This window comes from Populus trichocarpa, chromosome 1 (genome assembly GCF_000002775.5).
Source record: "Populus trichocarpa isolate Nisqually-1 chromosome 1, P.trichocarpa_v4.1, whole genome shotgun sequence".
NCBI classification, from domain to species: Eukaryota; Viridiplantae; Streptophyta; class Magnoliopsida; order Malpighiales; family Salicaceae; genus Populus; species Populus trichocarpa.
The window spans coordinates 23,145,581-23,162,716 of record NC_037285.2 but is presented as its reverse complement, the minus strand read 5'-3'; the positions used below and the strand labels follow the sequence as shown (position 1 = coordinate 23,162,716).

Sequence of the window (17,136 nt, the reverse complement as noted above, 5' to 3'; positions counted from 1 at the left end):
TTGTGGTTCAAACAAGGGACCGGAGTTACATTCATTAGCCATTAAGAATTAATTGTTCATTTCAGTGATTATGTAGATCTTAGCTTAACAGCACAATTAACATGAACTTAAACACTTCACTCAAAATCTAGTATTTAAGTTGATCCGGTCAACCATTTGGTAAGACCAAGTGAACTGGTTGTTTGGTTTGGTGCAGACAACCTTTTCTTTCTCTTCTTTTTTTCTCCCTCCTTGATTTTCACAGGTGTCCCTTCAAAATTTCAAAACACGCCTTCAATTTGTTATTCCTTTGGATTTGGTGATGTTTTTTTTATCATTGTTTGTTTTGTTTGGAATAATTTATTAAATTGGAATTCTTTGACAATTTCATCCCCTTTCAGTTTTTTTAACTTTCAAATTTTGTACCTATTCTTTTGATTGTTATTTTTTTATTTGAGATAATTTTTCAATTTGATTTTTTTTACAATATCATCCTTCATAAGTTTTTTTTCCTATCAGATTTAATCCTCATTCTTTTGATTGCTATGTTTTTTCACTTTGACATTTTTTTTATATTGATTTTTTTTCTTGTTTTCATTATTCAACATTAAATTAGTTGAGAATTGTGCTTCTTAACCAAGCTCGAGTCTAGGATTTCATGAGTTGCAAGTTTTAGATCAGATTAACCCAAGTTTAGGAGGTTTGCCCAAGTTTGATTGGTTTTTTTTTCTTTTTTTAAGATCATGTTTATTTCAGTTTCATCCTTTAACATTTATTTAATTGGATATCGAGCTCCATTGATTTGTTTTTATTTTCTTTCTACAGGATTTGTCACTTATTTTGAAAATGACTCGGGATATCTCGAGTATTTTTATTTGTTGTTGTTTTTTTTTAATTTCTCTTTTTTGTAGAAATGTTTTTCATTTAATTTAATTTAATTAATTAATTAAATATATGCATGTGATGCTGATTTCATAACATTTTGAAATACAAAATAAATAAATAAATTGTATTGGGTAGACAACGTATTATTGGCATTAAAATTTTAAAACACGCTTTCAATTTGTTATTTATTTGTATTCTTCTGATTATTACTTGTTTTATTTGGAATAATTTGTAAAATTAGAATTCTTTAACAATTTTTCCCCTTCAGTTTTTAAAATAATGTCTCACAATCAACACAACACTATCAAACTTGTGGATTTGGAATAATTCCAGAGTTACATTCATTCGACAATTGGCTTTGAAGAGTCTCGCACTCATCACGGTGTGATAATTTTGAAGAGTGAAAACGTAAACGCTCTACTAATCAATCCCTTGTTTTATTTTTTTATTTTTTTCATGGAACCTGGTAATGGATGGTATCGATAGCCCGTGGGACATAATTAATTAGCTAACCACTAATTTATACACCGACAAAAAAGAAAAGAGCATCAGTCAATCGATTCAAGATTTATTTTGAAGAGTGTCGCCTTCGTCACGGCTCCTCAGTTGCACATGCTGGAGGAGAACTGCCACTGTTGGCTGTTTACTAGCCTGGCCCTCTTCCTGCATTCAATTGCTTTCATTCAATTCCTCTAATAGGCTGTTGACTAGTCTGCTAGTTAGTCACTTGTGGTTCAAACCAAGGGACCAGAGTTACATTCGTTACTCAATTGGGTGTTGCTTTCATTTGACGTGAGAAGCAGGGCGTTCCTCTAATTTCCTGTTTACTATTCTGCTTTCTCATTAATTGAGATATCTAGTTAATTAGTCGCTTAAGGTTGAAACCAAGGGCATTTGTATATTTCATTGGGTTTTCTTTATTTTTTATCATGGTGGTTTATTTTCAATTTTGTAATTTAATAAATATAAATAATATTAAAAAAATGGTTGATGAGTACAGGTCAGTGCATGGGTGGTCTCCGTGCACTTCAGGTGGCAGGTGTAGGGTCGTTCGTTAACCAAAGACCGTCGTGGATGAGGCAGTGCGTGTGATAGATAGTTGTTCGGTTTAGTGCCGACAACCTTTTCTTTTTCTTTTTCTTCTTTCTCTCTCCTTGATTTTCGCGTGTGCCCCTTCAAAATTTCAAAGCACGCCTTCAATTTGTTATTCTTTTGGATTTGGTCCCTATTCTTTTTATTATTGTTTGTTTTGTTTGAAATAATTTATAAAATTGGAATTCCTTGACAATTTCATTCCCCTTCTGTTATTTCATCTTTCAAATTTTATCCATGTTCTTTTAATTGCTATTTTTTTATTTGAAATAATTTTTAATTTGATTTTTTTTACAATATGATCCTCTATAAATTTTTTTTCTTTCTGTAGGATTTTTCACTTATTTTAAAAATGACTCTGGATATCTTGAGTATTTTTTATTTGTTGTTTTTTTATAGATATTTATTTTTTTCATTTAATATAATATAATTAATTAATTAAATATAATCATGTGATGCTCATTTCATAATATTTTGAAATACAGAATAAATAAAAAATTGTATTGGGTAGACATCCTTTTATTGGCACAGATAATCCTTTGATTAAATACAAATTTATTCAAATAAAAAAATTATTAAACACAACTAGGTACATGCTCCGTGTTGCGATATCAAATATTTTGTTTTACATTTATCTCTTGATTTTTCTTGTTTAGTCTTTACTTATTATTAACGAGTTTCTTTTATATTTATTAGCACAGATAATTCTTGATTATTATAGAATGTATAGCACGTATATATATGTATATGAATTAATGTAGGATTATTCCAATATTGTGATTCCTACAGTTACTATCGTGTACTACCGCATATATATAAATAGGAAATGTTGGCTAAGACACAACTTAAGTCATTATATTATTCTCAATTTGATATCAAAGCCCTAAATAAATTAAAAAACTCTCTCTCCCCTCTACAATGGACTCTTCATCCCAGTCGCCTGCTTTTGGATTGAATTGGTTCTTTGACAAGGTATCAGAGCCTTGATGACCAAGCGGTTACGAGTTCAAATCTCATCATCCTCATTTATTTAATAAAAATTAAGCACAAGGTAATGTGGATCTGTGCAAGTTTCAAACTCAAATGGCTTTCACTTGAAGGGGTGTGTTAGAGAATAATATAAATCATATCTGGGAGTCTTACCTAACAATTTAGGTTGAATTAGTTCTTTGACAATTTTCAATTTAATAATTTAATAAATATAAATAATATTATAATAATGGTTAATAAGTGTAGGGTCATTCATTGTCAAATGTCACACCGTGTGGCAGATGGTTGCTTGGTTTGGCAGTGACAAACTTCTTTTTTTTCTCTCTCTCTTCTTGATTTCCACGTGTTCCTCTATTTGACTACTATTTATAAGTGGCAAACACAGTCTTTTTAAAATATAGAGTGTGTTTTGTATTGCGGTAGCTGTTGTGGTTGTGGTTTGAAAAAAGTTGTTTTATAAAAAGTACTTTTAGTTGAGGTTGATTTGAAAAAATAGGTGTTTGGTTAAAACTGTGGTTGAAATTGAGGTTGAAGAAAAAGTAGTTTAATGTGTTTGGTTAAAAGTGCTTTTGAAATTGAGGTTATAAAATAATTTTACAAAATATATATTAATATTGATGGTTTTTAATTTAAATATTATGGAGTTAACTATTGTTATTACATCGTGAAATAAATCATACTTTATATATAAAAAAAAATTATTGTTTCATTAAACTATCTACAATTCCATTACGTACAAAATTCATCCGACAAAAACTACAAAATTAGGTAAAATATTATCATAAATAAAATTGAGATTATAGTACAAGTAAATGTAATGCACCTTAAACTAATTTTTAAAAAAAAACAAAAAAAAAAAATTGTTGTTCACGTTCAGTACGAGTGAAATTAATTAACTGAACTGATTAAAAAAAAAAAATTGTTCAGTGAACAGTGGAGCCATGCATCCACTGTTCACTGAACAGTGAAGCATGGTTCTTTTCTTGCAACGTGCAGGAAGCAGCTCCTAGCTGCTTCCTTTGTTCCTGCGTTTCAAACGCTGTATTGCATGGGCCCCATGTATAGTAATAAGCAGTTGTTACTTAACCAAACAGCTTGCACAATTTAGCTGCAGGAAACGTGGACGCCACCACGTAGCTAAACGGGTTCATAGAGTGTTTCTTGCTTACCTCAAATCTCGGCAATGGGGAGTCGTATGCCCTTTGCTATAATTACCTTCACCCTCGTCATCTTCCTCTATGGCAAGTACTTTTACAATATTACATATATTAGATTCTTGCATGCAAAACTCTATTGTGCATGTTATTCACTTTGATTAGTCTGCTTGCTCTTACATATATATTTTCTGTGTGCATATGCAATATTGCGCAGCTTGCATATATATTTTCTGTTTGCATATGCAATATTAATTACTTTTTCATTATTCAATGGATTTCGTGAATCCAATAAACATATCCAGGAGGGAGTTTCCGGATAAAAAACAAAAAAGAAAAAAATATATTAAAAAATAAACCTGGGTTATGTTATCTTTTTAAAAGAAAAATAAGTGAATTAATGCAAGATTTTAAATATTGAATTATGTACGGACGTTTAGTCCCGTAGAGAAAACGAAGGCCAAGTCTTAGATTCAAGTCCTATTCTTTTTATATGAAAAAAAAAATAGATTCACATAAATTAGCATGAAACAAGAGTTTGTGTTTTTATTTGATAATAAAAATATTTTCGAGTCAGTTTACTCGTGAACCATGACTTACTCGTGAACCATGACTGTTTAAAATTTTCTTTGAATGGACCAAGATTTAATTATTGATATCAACAAAAATAAATCTTGCGCAGCTTGCACGCATGCAGGAGCTCAATCTGTGACTTTCGTCGTCAAAAACAACTGTCCATACACAGTCTGGCCAGGAACTCTAACGGCTGCTGGCCGTCCGCCTATATCTTCAACTGGCCTCACATTGGCAACAGGTGCTTCATCTTCGCTAAGTGTCCCTGCAACATGGTCTGGTCGCTTGTGGGCCAGAACTCAATGCTCTACAGATGCCTCCGGAAAGTTTGTTTGTGCTACTGCTGACTGTGCCTCTGGTGTCATAGAATGCAATGGAGCCGGTGCGATCCCACCAGCATCCTTCGCAGAATTTACTCTAAGAGGTGATGGTGGGAAAGATTTTTACGATATAAGCCTTGTTGATGGCTTTAACACCCCAATTTCGGTAACCCCGCAAGGAGGTTCTACTGGCTGCCCTACTACAAGCTGTGCAGCTAACGTGAATGCTGTTTGTGATCCTAGATTAGCAGTGAAGGGGGCAGATGGGACTGTGATTGCCTGCAAGAGCGCGTGTTTGGAATTTCACCAGCCGCAGTTCTGCTGCACAGGAGAGTACAGTACACCTGACAAATGTCCTCCTACCCAATATTCGATGACTTTCAAGCAGCAGTGTCCTCAAGCTTATAGTTATGCTTATGATGATAAATCGAGCACGTTTACTTGTCCTAGTGGAGGCAACTATTTGATTACCTTTTGTCCATGATCAAATTTGGTGGTTCACAACTCTTTCTTTTTATGGAAAGAGTTGGACGACAACACATTTAATAAATGTTTTTATGATAATTAATAAAGAAATGGAATAATATCCCTAAAGGATCGATTATCAATTTTCATGCTGTTGATATGGTAAAACTGTATGGTGTATGCCATTCATTATAAATTAACGATATTTTCAGTTCATTGGTCAAGGTAGCAGTCCTTCAACTTATATGTACTAAGTAGACCTAGTGTCGAATTCAATTTCAAAACATTGTTGTTACCTTAATTTGTTTCCCGAGTTAACTTGTCAGGTGCTAATCTTTCTATGAGATTTTTTACTGATTTTAAATCTAAGCATGCAATGCTAATTTTATAAATAAATTTAGCTCATTTTTTTTTAGTTATCACGATCATATAACTTGGATTCACTTAAAAATTTGAAAATATAAAATTCATTGAGAAACTAAGAATTCACTAAGCAATCAATCCATGCATGAGGTGCTTGTTTTAAACCATAAAAAAAAATGTTTTAATTTGCAAATATAGTTTGGGAATTGATAATTAGTAAAGTCAAGAGGCTGGGTAATAAACACATCTGAATCAAGAAAATTAAGAAAAGTAGTATGTATGTATGTATATAGATATCAATCTAATAAGCCGACCAACCTCAAGTATCACTAATATCAAGCATTGTCTGAATAGTGCAAGGCTTTCCCACTAGACTAAATGTCTCTTGAAAATCAAACCTTTTTTTGTTGATAGTAGCCATTGGCCACCAAACATGTTTTGTAGTCCTTAAAAGTCCCATCTTCCATACGTTTAATCTTGTATACTCATTTACATCACACCACATTCATAGTTAGATCAATTAGTAAAAGTACATGTTAACTTTTAAGAATGTTGAGAGGGTAACACATTATTTGGATCAAAGTAATTGAAAAATAGAAAGGATAACTCATGAAAAGTACAATGTTGAATGTAGCACAGATGTGGTATCATTGTGATCATCCTCCTAGTTCAGGACTTTGGTGTGGTGTGGAAAGAACATGGACTTCTTGTCCTTTATAAATAAAAAATATTTAAAGTCGTCATCTTGTATTTTGATCACTAAAAATCATAACTAGTCTTCAAAGTTTGGATAAGGGACAAGTTGTGTATAGGATGGACATTATCATCACCTCTAGTTATCATACCTAAGATAAGTTGCATTGTTTATTTTCTGATTATTACTAGGGCACTATTTTCTTTTTCTAATCATTGATTTGTCTATTGGTTAAAAAAGGTCTATCCGAGTAGAGAAAACCATGGCTTTATGGGATAATTCTGATTATTCTAGAGCCAAAACATGTTTTGCATTTGTTTTTTTTAATATTGAGAATATATTTTACGTATAAACTCATAATTCATTGTATTAAAATAAATAAATTAATATTTTTAGTTTTTTCAAACTAAGACCAGATACATGTGGTTTTAATAAACTTGTTTTTAAATATAAAAGGGTAAAGAATGAAAAATTAATTGCAAAAACGCTCTTCAAAACATGAAAAATAATTAAAATTATTTTTTTTTAGCTTCTTTTCTTTTCTTTTCTTTTCTTTGATATTCTTAAACCCGTGATAAACCTATTTCTAGATATCAACCTACTTAACTTTAGAAAAGAGAAATATAGCTGTACTAGCATTAACGAAAAGCCATGGGACAGTAAGAAGAAATGAACCAGAAACCCTTCCACATACCGATTCTTCTTCAACCAAAAATCATTTTATTTACGGCTTGGCCAATAATTATGCACAGCTAGAGGACTGGATCTTTTGAACATAAAAATCATGCACGATAGTCATTGAAGATTTCCATGCCTGGTTCATGCATCATCGTTAACAAGGGATCTAAAGCAAGGTAGCAATCATCTCATGTCAAGGAAACATACATCCAAAGCCCAAGCATGGTATGGAAAAACTCCCTGACAGTCCTATGTATTTTTATTTTCTAAAGACAAAAAAAAAAAAAAAAAAAAAAAAGAAGGGAAACCTATGACCCCTATAGTTATCAACATCTTTTTCCACCTTCTCATACCGTTCTTGAACTTTAACCTTGGGTAAGAGCATTCTTAATTAACTAGGCAAGGTCTTAACATGACCTTAGGACATGCAATCAAGTTTTCAAGACCATATGCGTTTGAAGCAAAAATCACACCCCGTCCCCTTCAGTATCCGTAGCAAGTGAAAGAACACCCGTGACCAGGTTAGGACTTAAAAGATCCACACACCTTACAACACTATATGTTAACTTCATAGCACATAAAGGAAAAACTGGAGCTTGCCTTTGCAGTAGCATGCACATGTAAAAGATTACAACTAAATGAGAATAGGTAGAAGCTTTATACCTTGAGTGATTATGACGGAGATAGCTCCACTGGATATCCCGTACCTCTTCTTCACTCTTTTTTTGAGTGGCTAGTGCTTGAATAAAGCTAAGTCCAGAGAGGTAAGAGGCAAGAAAGTAGAACGACCACGCTGAAGATGCACATGGACGATGTGAGTGGGCTCCTGGCCTGCCTTGGGTTATGATTCCGGTAATGAACACCTCAGGTTAATGGTACTGTGGAAGCAGCGTGATGTGCATCATGGGAATTATAATCCATCTTGTAAAGCTAAAACTAATGTACAAGAGGATTCAGATGGTCCAATGACAAGAGCGAGAGCGAAACAACTACAAAGGGCCTTGACGAGTCAAATTGGAATGATTGAAGCTGCGTCAGAGTTAAAAATTAGCAATCAGTTTGAAATTGGTTCAAGGATGTTTATTTGCCTACAATTGGAACTTGGAGATGAGAAAAGCCCTTAATTGTTCTTTTGATGCTGGGCTACTCGAAATTGGGTTGATATGCAAATAAGTGAAGGAATTTATGCTGTTTATGGTCAGAACAGCAAATGAATTTGAACCCGAATTTGAAGTCATCCATTGCATGTGAAAACAAGACTAATCTAGGTGGATTTCAAGTTCAGAACGTGTTCTTTCTAGATTGTCCAACCATGATTGCATTGGACTTTTGTATAAGAAGATATGGTTGTTTTAAATTTGGTCTGTTTATGTTAGAAAGGTCAAAAAACGTGTGCTAGTTAATTTGTCTAGGTTAGTTTGTCAAAGTCTGTTTTTTGGGCTTGACTTCTGCCATGTTGAATTATTCCTAACTTTGGAGGGATGTTCCAATTATAAATATAGTATCAAAATATGTAATAAAGAACTTTTGGCCAAGATTTGAAACTTAATTCACAGAATTAAGAGTTGTTCTTCCAAATTGATTTTGTGAAGAACCCTACCTGACTTATCACTCTTCAATCACAAAGAGTGTGGCGTCGAAATCCTAGATTGATCTTTGTGGCGTCCAGATCGACTTATCAAAGTATCATTCTAGTATATCCTCCATCTTATTTACCTTGAAATCACTATAATCCAGCCTAAACACCAAAAGAAAGACAACACAACCAGACCCATCCTTCATCCATTTTCGTCAGATTCATTGTTGCCGATTTTCGAATCATTCACGGCACGTCATCTGGTATCAGAGTATCAGTTGCGATCTAAGGCAGGAGCCAAAAACAGAAGAAAGGCTTGCTGGAATTAAGGTTGATAAACTTAATTATGGCTGGAGATAAAGAAGATTTGCCAAAAGGGTTAAGTTTGGAACAGGCACAGGTTATGGGCTTACAACGATCTCATGCTGAGATTCGGGATGAAATGACTGGAATTCGTGAACAGTTGAATACCCTTATGCAAATGATGCAAAGACATAATTTGCAACCCCAACAAAGGCAAGCACTTAGGGTGCCACGAAATGATATTATAGAAGCTGACGAAGATCCAAATGGGGATGATGAGGCCAACAATAGGGGCAGACCAAGAAGGCAGAATTATAATCCTCCTAATGGTCTCAAACTTAAGATTCCACCGTTTAGAGGAAGTAGTTCACCTGAGGAATACTTGGAGTGGATTCAGAAGGTTGAAAAGGTGTTTGAATGGTATGAATATTCTAAAGAAAGGAAGTGCAAGGTGGCAGCACTTGAGTTTACAGATTATGCTCTTTTATGGTGAGAAAACTTGAAGATTCAGAGGAGAAGGGATGGAGAAGAGGAGATTATAACGTGGGCAACTATGAAAAGAGTGATGAAGAAGAGATTTGTTCCTGATTACTATAAACAGGAGCTATACATCAGACTTCAAACTTTGCGACAAGGATCTTTGAGCGTGGAAGAGTATGTGAAAGAGTTTGAGTTGCTGCTGATTCGATGTGAATTGATGGAACCCCAAGAGCAAACAATAGCTAGATTTCTTGGAGGGTTGAGGAAGGACATAGCTAATGTTGTTGAATTACAGCCGTACATCTTCCTTGAGGAAGTTATAAAGCTTGCAACTCGAGTAGAGAGGCAGCAGAAACGAGGAGGTGTCCGAACTGGTGTAACTACGTCAAGCACAACAAGGGCTATTTCTACACCTACACGAACATGGAGCACACTTAAACGAGATGAGAAGGTGGAGTTTACTAAGGGGAATACCAGTTCTGATTCTTTGAAGGGAAAGGAGAAGGTGACAGAACCTCAACATCCTAGGAGGTCTCGGGACATCAAGTGCTTCAAGTGCTTAGGACATGGGCACATTGCTTCAGAATGTCCAAATAAAAGGGTGATGATTTTGCATGGGGATCATGGAGAGCTGATCAGTGGAGATGAGGTTGAAACTGAAGATGAAGATGAGGTACAAGTGGCTGAACAAGAAGAGGATTTTGAACCAGTGAAGGGAGATTTATTGGTTGTGCAACGGGTTCTGAATGCACAAATTGACGTTAGTGATGAGCAACGCGAGAACATCTTTCATACTCGATGTCAGATTCAAGATAAGGTGTGTGGGATGATCATTGACAATGGAAGTTGCACTAATATTGCGTCAACTACCTTGGTGGAGAAATTGGGTTTAACTACCCTTCCACATCCCAGGCCGTACAGTTTGCGATGGCTGAATGAGAATGGGGAGATTCGGGTGACATAGCAAGTTCGTGTACCTTTTTCCATTAAAACCTATCATGACGAGGTTTTGTGTGACGTTGCGCCGATGTCAGCTAGCCATTTGTTGTTGGGTCGTCCATGGCAATTTGATAAGGATGTGACCTACAATGGACGAAAGAACACTTATTCTTTTATGTTGAATGGAAAGAAGGTGAACTTGTTACCATTGAGTTCTCAACAGGTTAGAGAGGATCAAATACGAAGCCAACAAAAGGAGGTGAAATCACGTAAGGGGCTGTTGTTAGCCAAAAAAGGAGACATCAAACAAGCATTAGCTTCAGCAGGGGCCGTTTTCATGATCTGGGCAAAGCAATTACTACAAGTAGAAGGATTGGACTTACCAATACAGATTAAAGAATTGCTTGAAGAATTTAAAGATGTGTTTCCAGATGAATTACCTAAAGGGTTACCACATATTCGTGGAATTGAGCATCAAATTGATTTGGTGCCGGGAGCTTCACTTCCTAACAGACCAGCATACATATGTAATCCAGAGGAAGCAAAAGAGATTCAAAGGCAGGTTGGTGAGCTCTTAGAGAAGGGCTATGAGCGAGAATCACTTAGTCCATGTTCCGTACCTACTTTGCTTGTACCGAAGAAAGATGGTACCATGAGGATGTGTATGGACAGCCGCGCTATCAACAAAATAACAGTTAAGTATCGATTTCCTATACCCAGACTTGATGATTTGCTTGATGAGTTGCATGGAGCTGCATTGTTTTCTAAAGTCGATTTGATGAGTGGTTATCACCAAATTAGAATGAAAGAAGGAGATGAATGGAAAACAACATTTAAAACTAAACAGGGGTTATATGAATGGATGGTAATGCCGTTTGGGTTATCTAATGCGCCTAGTACATTTATGAGGCTTATGAATCATGTTTTGAGGAAGTATATTGGGCTGTTTGTTGTAGTATATTTTGATGATATCCTGGTGTATAGCAAGACCTTTGATGATCATATGAAGCATCTTAGAGTTGTGTTTGAAACTTTGCGAGATTCTAAGTTGTATGGGAAACTCACAAAGTGTTACTTCTGTAAAGAAAGTGTCGTGTTTCTTGGGTATATTATCTCTAGCAGGGGAGTTAAGGTTGATGAGGAGAAAATTGAGGAAATTCGGGACTGGCCAAAACCTGCTAGTATCGCTGATGTGAGGAGTTTCCATGGTTTAGCTTCTTTCTACAGGCGATTTGTGAAAGACTTCAGCTCTATTGTTGCTCCTATGACAGAATGCTTGAAAAAAGGGAACGACTTTAGATGGAGTGAAGATGCGCAGAAAGCTTTTGAGATAATTAAGGAGAAGTTGTGTACTGCTCCAGTTTTAGCACTTCCAGACTTTGCTAAAACATTCGAAATAGAGTGCGATGCTTCCGGAGTTGGAATTGGGGCTGTCTTGCTGCAAGAAAAGAGGCCGATTGCATTCTTCAGTGAAAAGTTAAATGGAGCACGTTTGAACTACTCTATTTACGACAAGGAGTTCTATGCTTTGATTCGGGCTCTAGAGGTATGGCAACACTACTTGTTGCCTAAAGAATTTGTTATACATACTGATCATGAATCCTTGAAGTATCTTAAGGGGCAAAGCAAGCTGAATCGCAGACATGCTAAATGGGTGGAGTTTATGGAGTCATTTCCTTATGTCATAAAGTACAAGAAAGGGCAAGTTAATATGGTTGCTGATGCTCTTTCTAGGAGGTTTGCACTGATCTCTATGTTGAATGCAAAGCTGATGGGTTTTGAACAAGTGAAGGAACAGTATGCTAATGATTCCTACTTTGCTAATGTGGTTGTTGAATGTGCAAAGGGAGCTTGTGATGGGTTCTTTATGCATGAAGGTTACTTGTTCAAAATGGGCAGAATGTGTATTCCTTCAGGATCGTTACGGGAGTTGCTTGTGCGAGAGGCTCATGGTGGTGGTCTTAGTGGTCATTTTGGGGAGAAGAAGACTTATGAGCTGCTGAAAGAACATTTCTTTTGGCCTAGCATGTTACGGGATGTGCACAAGGTGATTGAGAGATGTGCTATTTGCAAGAAAGCTAAGGGTAAAGAGAATGCATATGGACTGTATATGCCATTGCCTATTCCAGAGCAACCATGGATGGATGTTAGCATGGACTTTGTACTTGGGTTACCAAGAACACAGCGTGGAAAGGATTCAATAATGGTCGTGGTTGATCGATTCTCCAAAATGTCTCATTTCATTCCTTGCAACAAAACTGATGATGCAGTACATGTTGCTGATTTGTTCTTTCAAGAGATTGTTCGTTTGCATGGAGTTCCTAAAAGCATTGTCTCTGATCGTGATACAAAGTTCTTAAGCCACTTTTAGAAGACTCTTTGGAGGAAGCTTGGAACGAAGTTACTTTTCAGTACGGCATGTCATCCACAAACTGATGGACAAACTGAGGTAGTAAACCGAACTTTATCTTCTTTGTTACGAGCTGTTATACATAAGAATTTGAAGAGTTGGGATACTTGTTTGCCTATTGTGGAGTTTGCATATAATCGTAGTGTGCATGGGGCTACAAAATTTTCACCATTTGAGGTTGTGTATGGCTTTAATCCTTGTGTTCCTATTGATCTTATTCATATTCCAATTGATGAGAGGACATCTATGGATGGAATTAGAAAGGTAGAATTGATGAAGAAACTACATGAGCATGTTCGATTACATATTGAGGAGAAAACGATAAAGTATGCTAAACAGGCTAACAAGGGGCGGAAAATGGTTAGGTTTGAACCTGGAGATCTTGTTTGGATTCATATTAGCAAGGGCAGATTCCCAAGCAAACGTAAGTCCAAGTTGATGCCAAGAGCTGATGGTCCATTTTGGATTATAGAGAAGGTGAATGACAATGCGTATAAAGTAGATCTTCCTGGTAATTACAACGTATCAGCTACTTTTAATGTGAAAGACTTGACTCCATACTTGGATGACGATGACGATTCTGATTTGAGGACAAATCATTTTCAACCCGGGGCTGATGATGTGCATCATGAGAATTATAATCCATCTTGTAAAGCTAAAACTAATGTACAAGAGGATTCAGATGGTCCAATGACAAGAGCGAGAGCGAAACAACTACAAAGGGCCTTGACGAGTCAAATTGGAATGATTGAAGTTGCGTCAGAGTTAAAAATTAGCAATCAGTTTGAAATTGGTTCAAGGATGTTTATTTGCCTACAATTGGAACTTGGAGATGAGAAAAGCCCTTAATTGTTCTTTTGATGCTGGGCTACTCGAAATTGGGTTGATATGCAAATAAGTGAAGGAATTTATGCTGTTTATGGTCAGAACAGCAAATGAATTTGAACCCGAATTTGAAGTCATCCATTGCATGTGAAAACAAGACTAATCTAGGTGGATTTCAAGTTCAGAACGTGTTCTTTCTAGATTGTCCAACCATGATTGCATTGGACTTTTGTATAAGAAGATATGGTTGTTTTAAATTTGGTCTGTTTATGTTAGAAAGGTCAAAAAACGTGTGCTAGTTAATTTGTCTAGGTTAGTTTGTCAAAGTCTGTTTTTTAGGCTTGACTTCTGCCATGTTGAATTATTCCTAACTTTGGAGGGATGTTCCAATTATAAATATAGTATCAGAATATGTAATAAAGAACTTTTGGCCAAGATTTGAAACTTAATTCACAGAATTAAGAGTTGTTCTTCCAAATTGATTTTGTGAAGAACCCTACCTGACTTATCACTCTTCAATCACAAAGAGTGTGGCGTCGAAATCCTAGATTGATCTTTGTGGCGTCCAGATCGACTTATCAAAGTATCATTCTAGTATATCCTCCATCTTATTTACCTTGAAATCACTATAATCCAGCCTAAACACCAAAAGAAAGACAACACAACCAGACCCATCCTTCATCCATTTTCGTCAGATTCATTGTTGCCGATTTTCGAATCATTCACGGCACATCACAGCGGCTATGGTTCCTTGAGTCAACGTGGGGCATGATAGTAACTCGAGGGTGGCGAAAGAGGCAGCGCTGATGAGAGAGGCTGTATTGTTTTTTTGTTTCCAGTTATATCTAGAAGGTGGTTTGAAAATGATGATCTAATTATTTTAGGTTTTTGTTTTGGTAAAGAAGAAGCTCGCTAATGGGTGTGTATGGGAACTTTTTGGCTAACCTTTGAAAGGAAACGGGTCGTCTGATTTTGAAAAGTGGCAGTGAAGTTTTTCAGCCCCGTTTTCTTCTTCTTCTTCTTCTTTTCTCTCTCTCTCATCCCCACTCTTTATGATTAAGATTTGGTGTGAGCTTTATAGAAGACGAGCATTTTGTCCCAAATATACAACAACAATGAAGGGTCAAAATCGACCCAAAGAAATCAAAGGATATGATTGTTAAAAAAAACTCTAGCCTCCATAGAAAAATTAGAAGGAAAAGAAAAGGAGTGGGTAAGAAACCCTAGCAACCCTTGAAGAAAAATTTAAGATAGAGAAAGAAAAAAAAAATGGAGTGAAAGTGTAGAAATAAAAAATAGCCTTCTTCTTCTCTAAAACCTAGCCACCGAAGCAAATGAAGATCAAATTAGAATCTAAGAATTAACTGATTATTTTAGTAATTGTGTAAATATTTATATTTTAATTTAGTAGCATAATTAAAATGAACTCAAACACTTCACTCTGTATATATATAGGATTAGTATCGATTCAAGATTCAGTAAGTTCAAACTGTCAAAAAAAAATATCTTCAAGTAGTGTAAAATCTTGGTGTGGATTCATCAAGTGACAATTGTAATCTTCAATTTGGACTAGTGAAAGAACAAAATACACAAGACCAATTTGGGTGCTTGAGATGTGGATATAGACTTGTCAAACCATGTTAAAAATAGAGTTTACAATTCCTATCTCTTTGCTCTCTACTTTACGCAATTTAATTATATTGTTCGTTAATTGTGTTTAATTGAATTAATTTCAATATTTGTTATTATTAGTGGAACACTTAATTCACCTCTCTTTTTAGGTGTATTGTTGCTTGAATCCTAGGCCAACAACAACTACTCCCTTCGACTACTAAGAGCAGCTGCCAATGACATACACTAATAATGACAGGAATTGTAAACTCTGTTTTTAACATGGTTTGATTGTCTAATATAACTAGAGTATTGTTGTGTTTTCTAATTGTTGGTCTATCAAAGGTTTAAAAAATATTCTCCTCAGTAAGAAGATCATAATCTTATCGAGTAAAAACCTAACCGTTCTAATATCTATATATAAAAGAACTATATTTTTAATATCGGTAAAAACCTAATCATTCTAATGTCTATAAATAAAAGTTTGTAATCTCAGATACTAAAAGAAAACAAAATATTTTTTTTTTTGTATTTTTAAAATATAGGCCTAGTTGTCATGGCTTTAATAAACTGGTTATTAAAGCTCAAAATGTATGCTAACACTTTTTTTTTTAATTTTATTTTTCATGAAAATACGATATGAAATTTATATATATATATATATATATATATATATATATATATATATATATATATATATATATGCAACATTTCAAAGAAAATTATATATTTTAATACCAGATTTGTATTTTTACAATATAAAAATACAAACCAATATTAATCAAAATTGATAGAAAAATACGTGAAAAAATCACAAATTTTTTAAAAGGTTTTTTTGAAAAAATTTGGAACTTTTTGTTTAATATATAATATTATTATTATATTATAAAAATATATTGGGTTGGGCCCAGCCTAATGATGTGGGTTGAACCCACCCTGGTTGGGCCGAGAATCTAATAATTAATTGTTCATTTTAATTATTAATTGTTCATTTCTTAGTCTTCTTTTTCTTTGAAACCTAGCCACCGAAGCAAGTGAAGAACATTTGAGAATCCAATAATTAATTGTTCATTTTAGTGATTATATAAATCTTTATATCTTAACTTAATAGCACAATTAAAATGAACTTAAACACATCACTCTGCATATATATAGGATTAGTATCGGTTCAAAATTCAGCAGGTTCAAATTGTCAAAATCTAGTATTTAAGTTGAACCAGTCGACCACTTGGTAATACCAAGTGAACTGGTGTACCACTTGTTCATTCGTGATGAACATCTAAGAATCTATAGGAACCAGACGACCAATTGGCTTGACCAATCTAAATCAGTCGATCGCTTTAGCAATCAATGGGCTTACAATGGCTAGAAATGGCTAGTTTGTTTTGGAAACTTTTAAATAACTCTCATTCTAGATAAAGTAAAAGAGGATTCCAAATATACATATTATAAAAGTTGTTTTAAGAAAAAACCAACAAAAAATCATCAATCCTATCATACTCCAAGGTTGTGTTAAATTGATCCTTCATATTCTAGCACTAGAGTATTTGTTCTTATACTCACTACACTTAAACACTTTCAAATCATCTATCTATTAAGTGAGCTATGGAGATACTAGAGTTTAAATTGTATTATCTACTCTTTGAGAGAGTTTTGTTGTGAGTAAAATCATTCTTGTAATCCTTTGAGAATTAGGATAAAACTCTTGGTATTTGTGAGGGAACATCACTAAGAAAAAAATTATGGAGGATAATTTTTTTAGGGAACGTCAATTTTTTATTAATATAAATCACAAATAG

At 34.6% G+C, this 17,136-nt stretch overlaps 1 protein-coding gene and 1 long non-coding RNA gene across 2 annotated transcripts in view; one reads left to right on the top strand and one right to left on the bottom strand.

Annotated features, from left to right (window-relative positions):
- The first annotated feature begins 4,101 nt into the window (after window positions 1-4,101).
- The window catches only part of LOC18094931 (thaumatin-like protein 1), a 72,841-nt gene continuing 59,806 nt past the window's right edge, over window positions 4,102-17,136 (top strand). The window contains exons 1-2 of the mRNA XM_052450012.1: window positions 4,102-4,187; window positions 4,798-5,674. Coding sequence (XP_052305972.1) covers window positions 4,130-4,187; window positions 4,798-5,477 — 738 coding nt within the window. The 5' untranslated portion in view covers window positions 4,102-4,129 and the 3' untranslated portion in view covers window positions 5,478-5,674. Of the gene's footprint in view, window positions 4,188-4,797 lie in introns of the transcript that reaches the window.
- LOC127904903 (uncharacterized) overlaps window positions 7,213-17,136 on the bottom strand; it is a 73,834-nt gene continuing 63,910 nt past the window's right edge. Inside the window, exon 2 of the long non-coding RNA XR_008058333.1 lies at window positions 7,213-7,610. This is a non-coding gene — a long non-coding RNA (uncharacterized LOC127904903). The remainder of the gene's footprint in view (window positions 7,611-17,136) is intronic.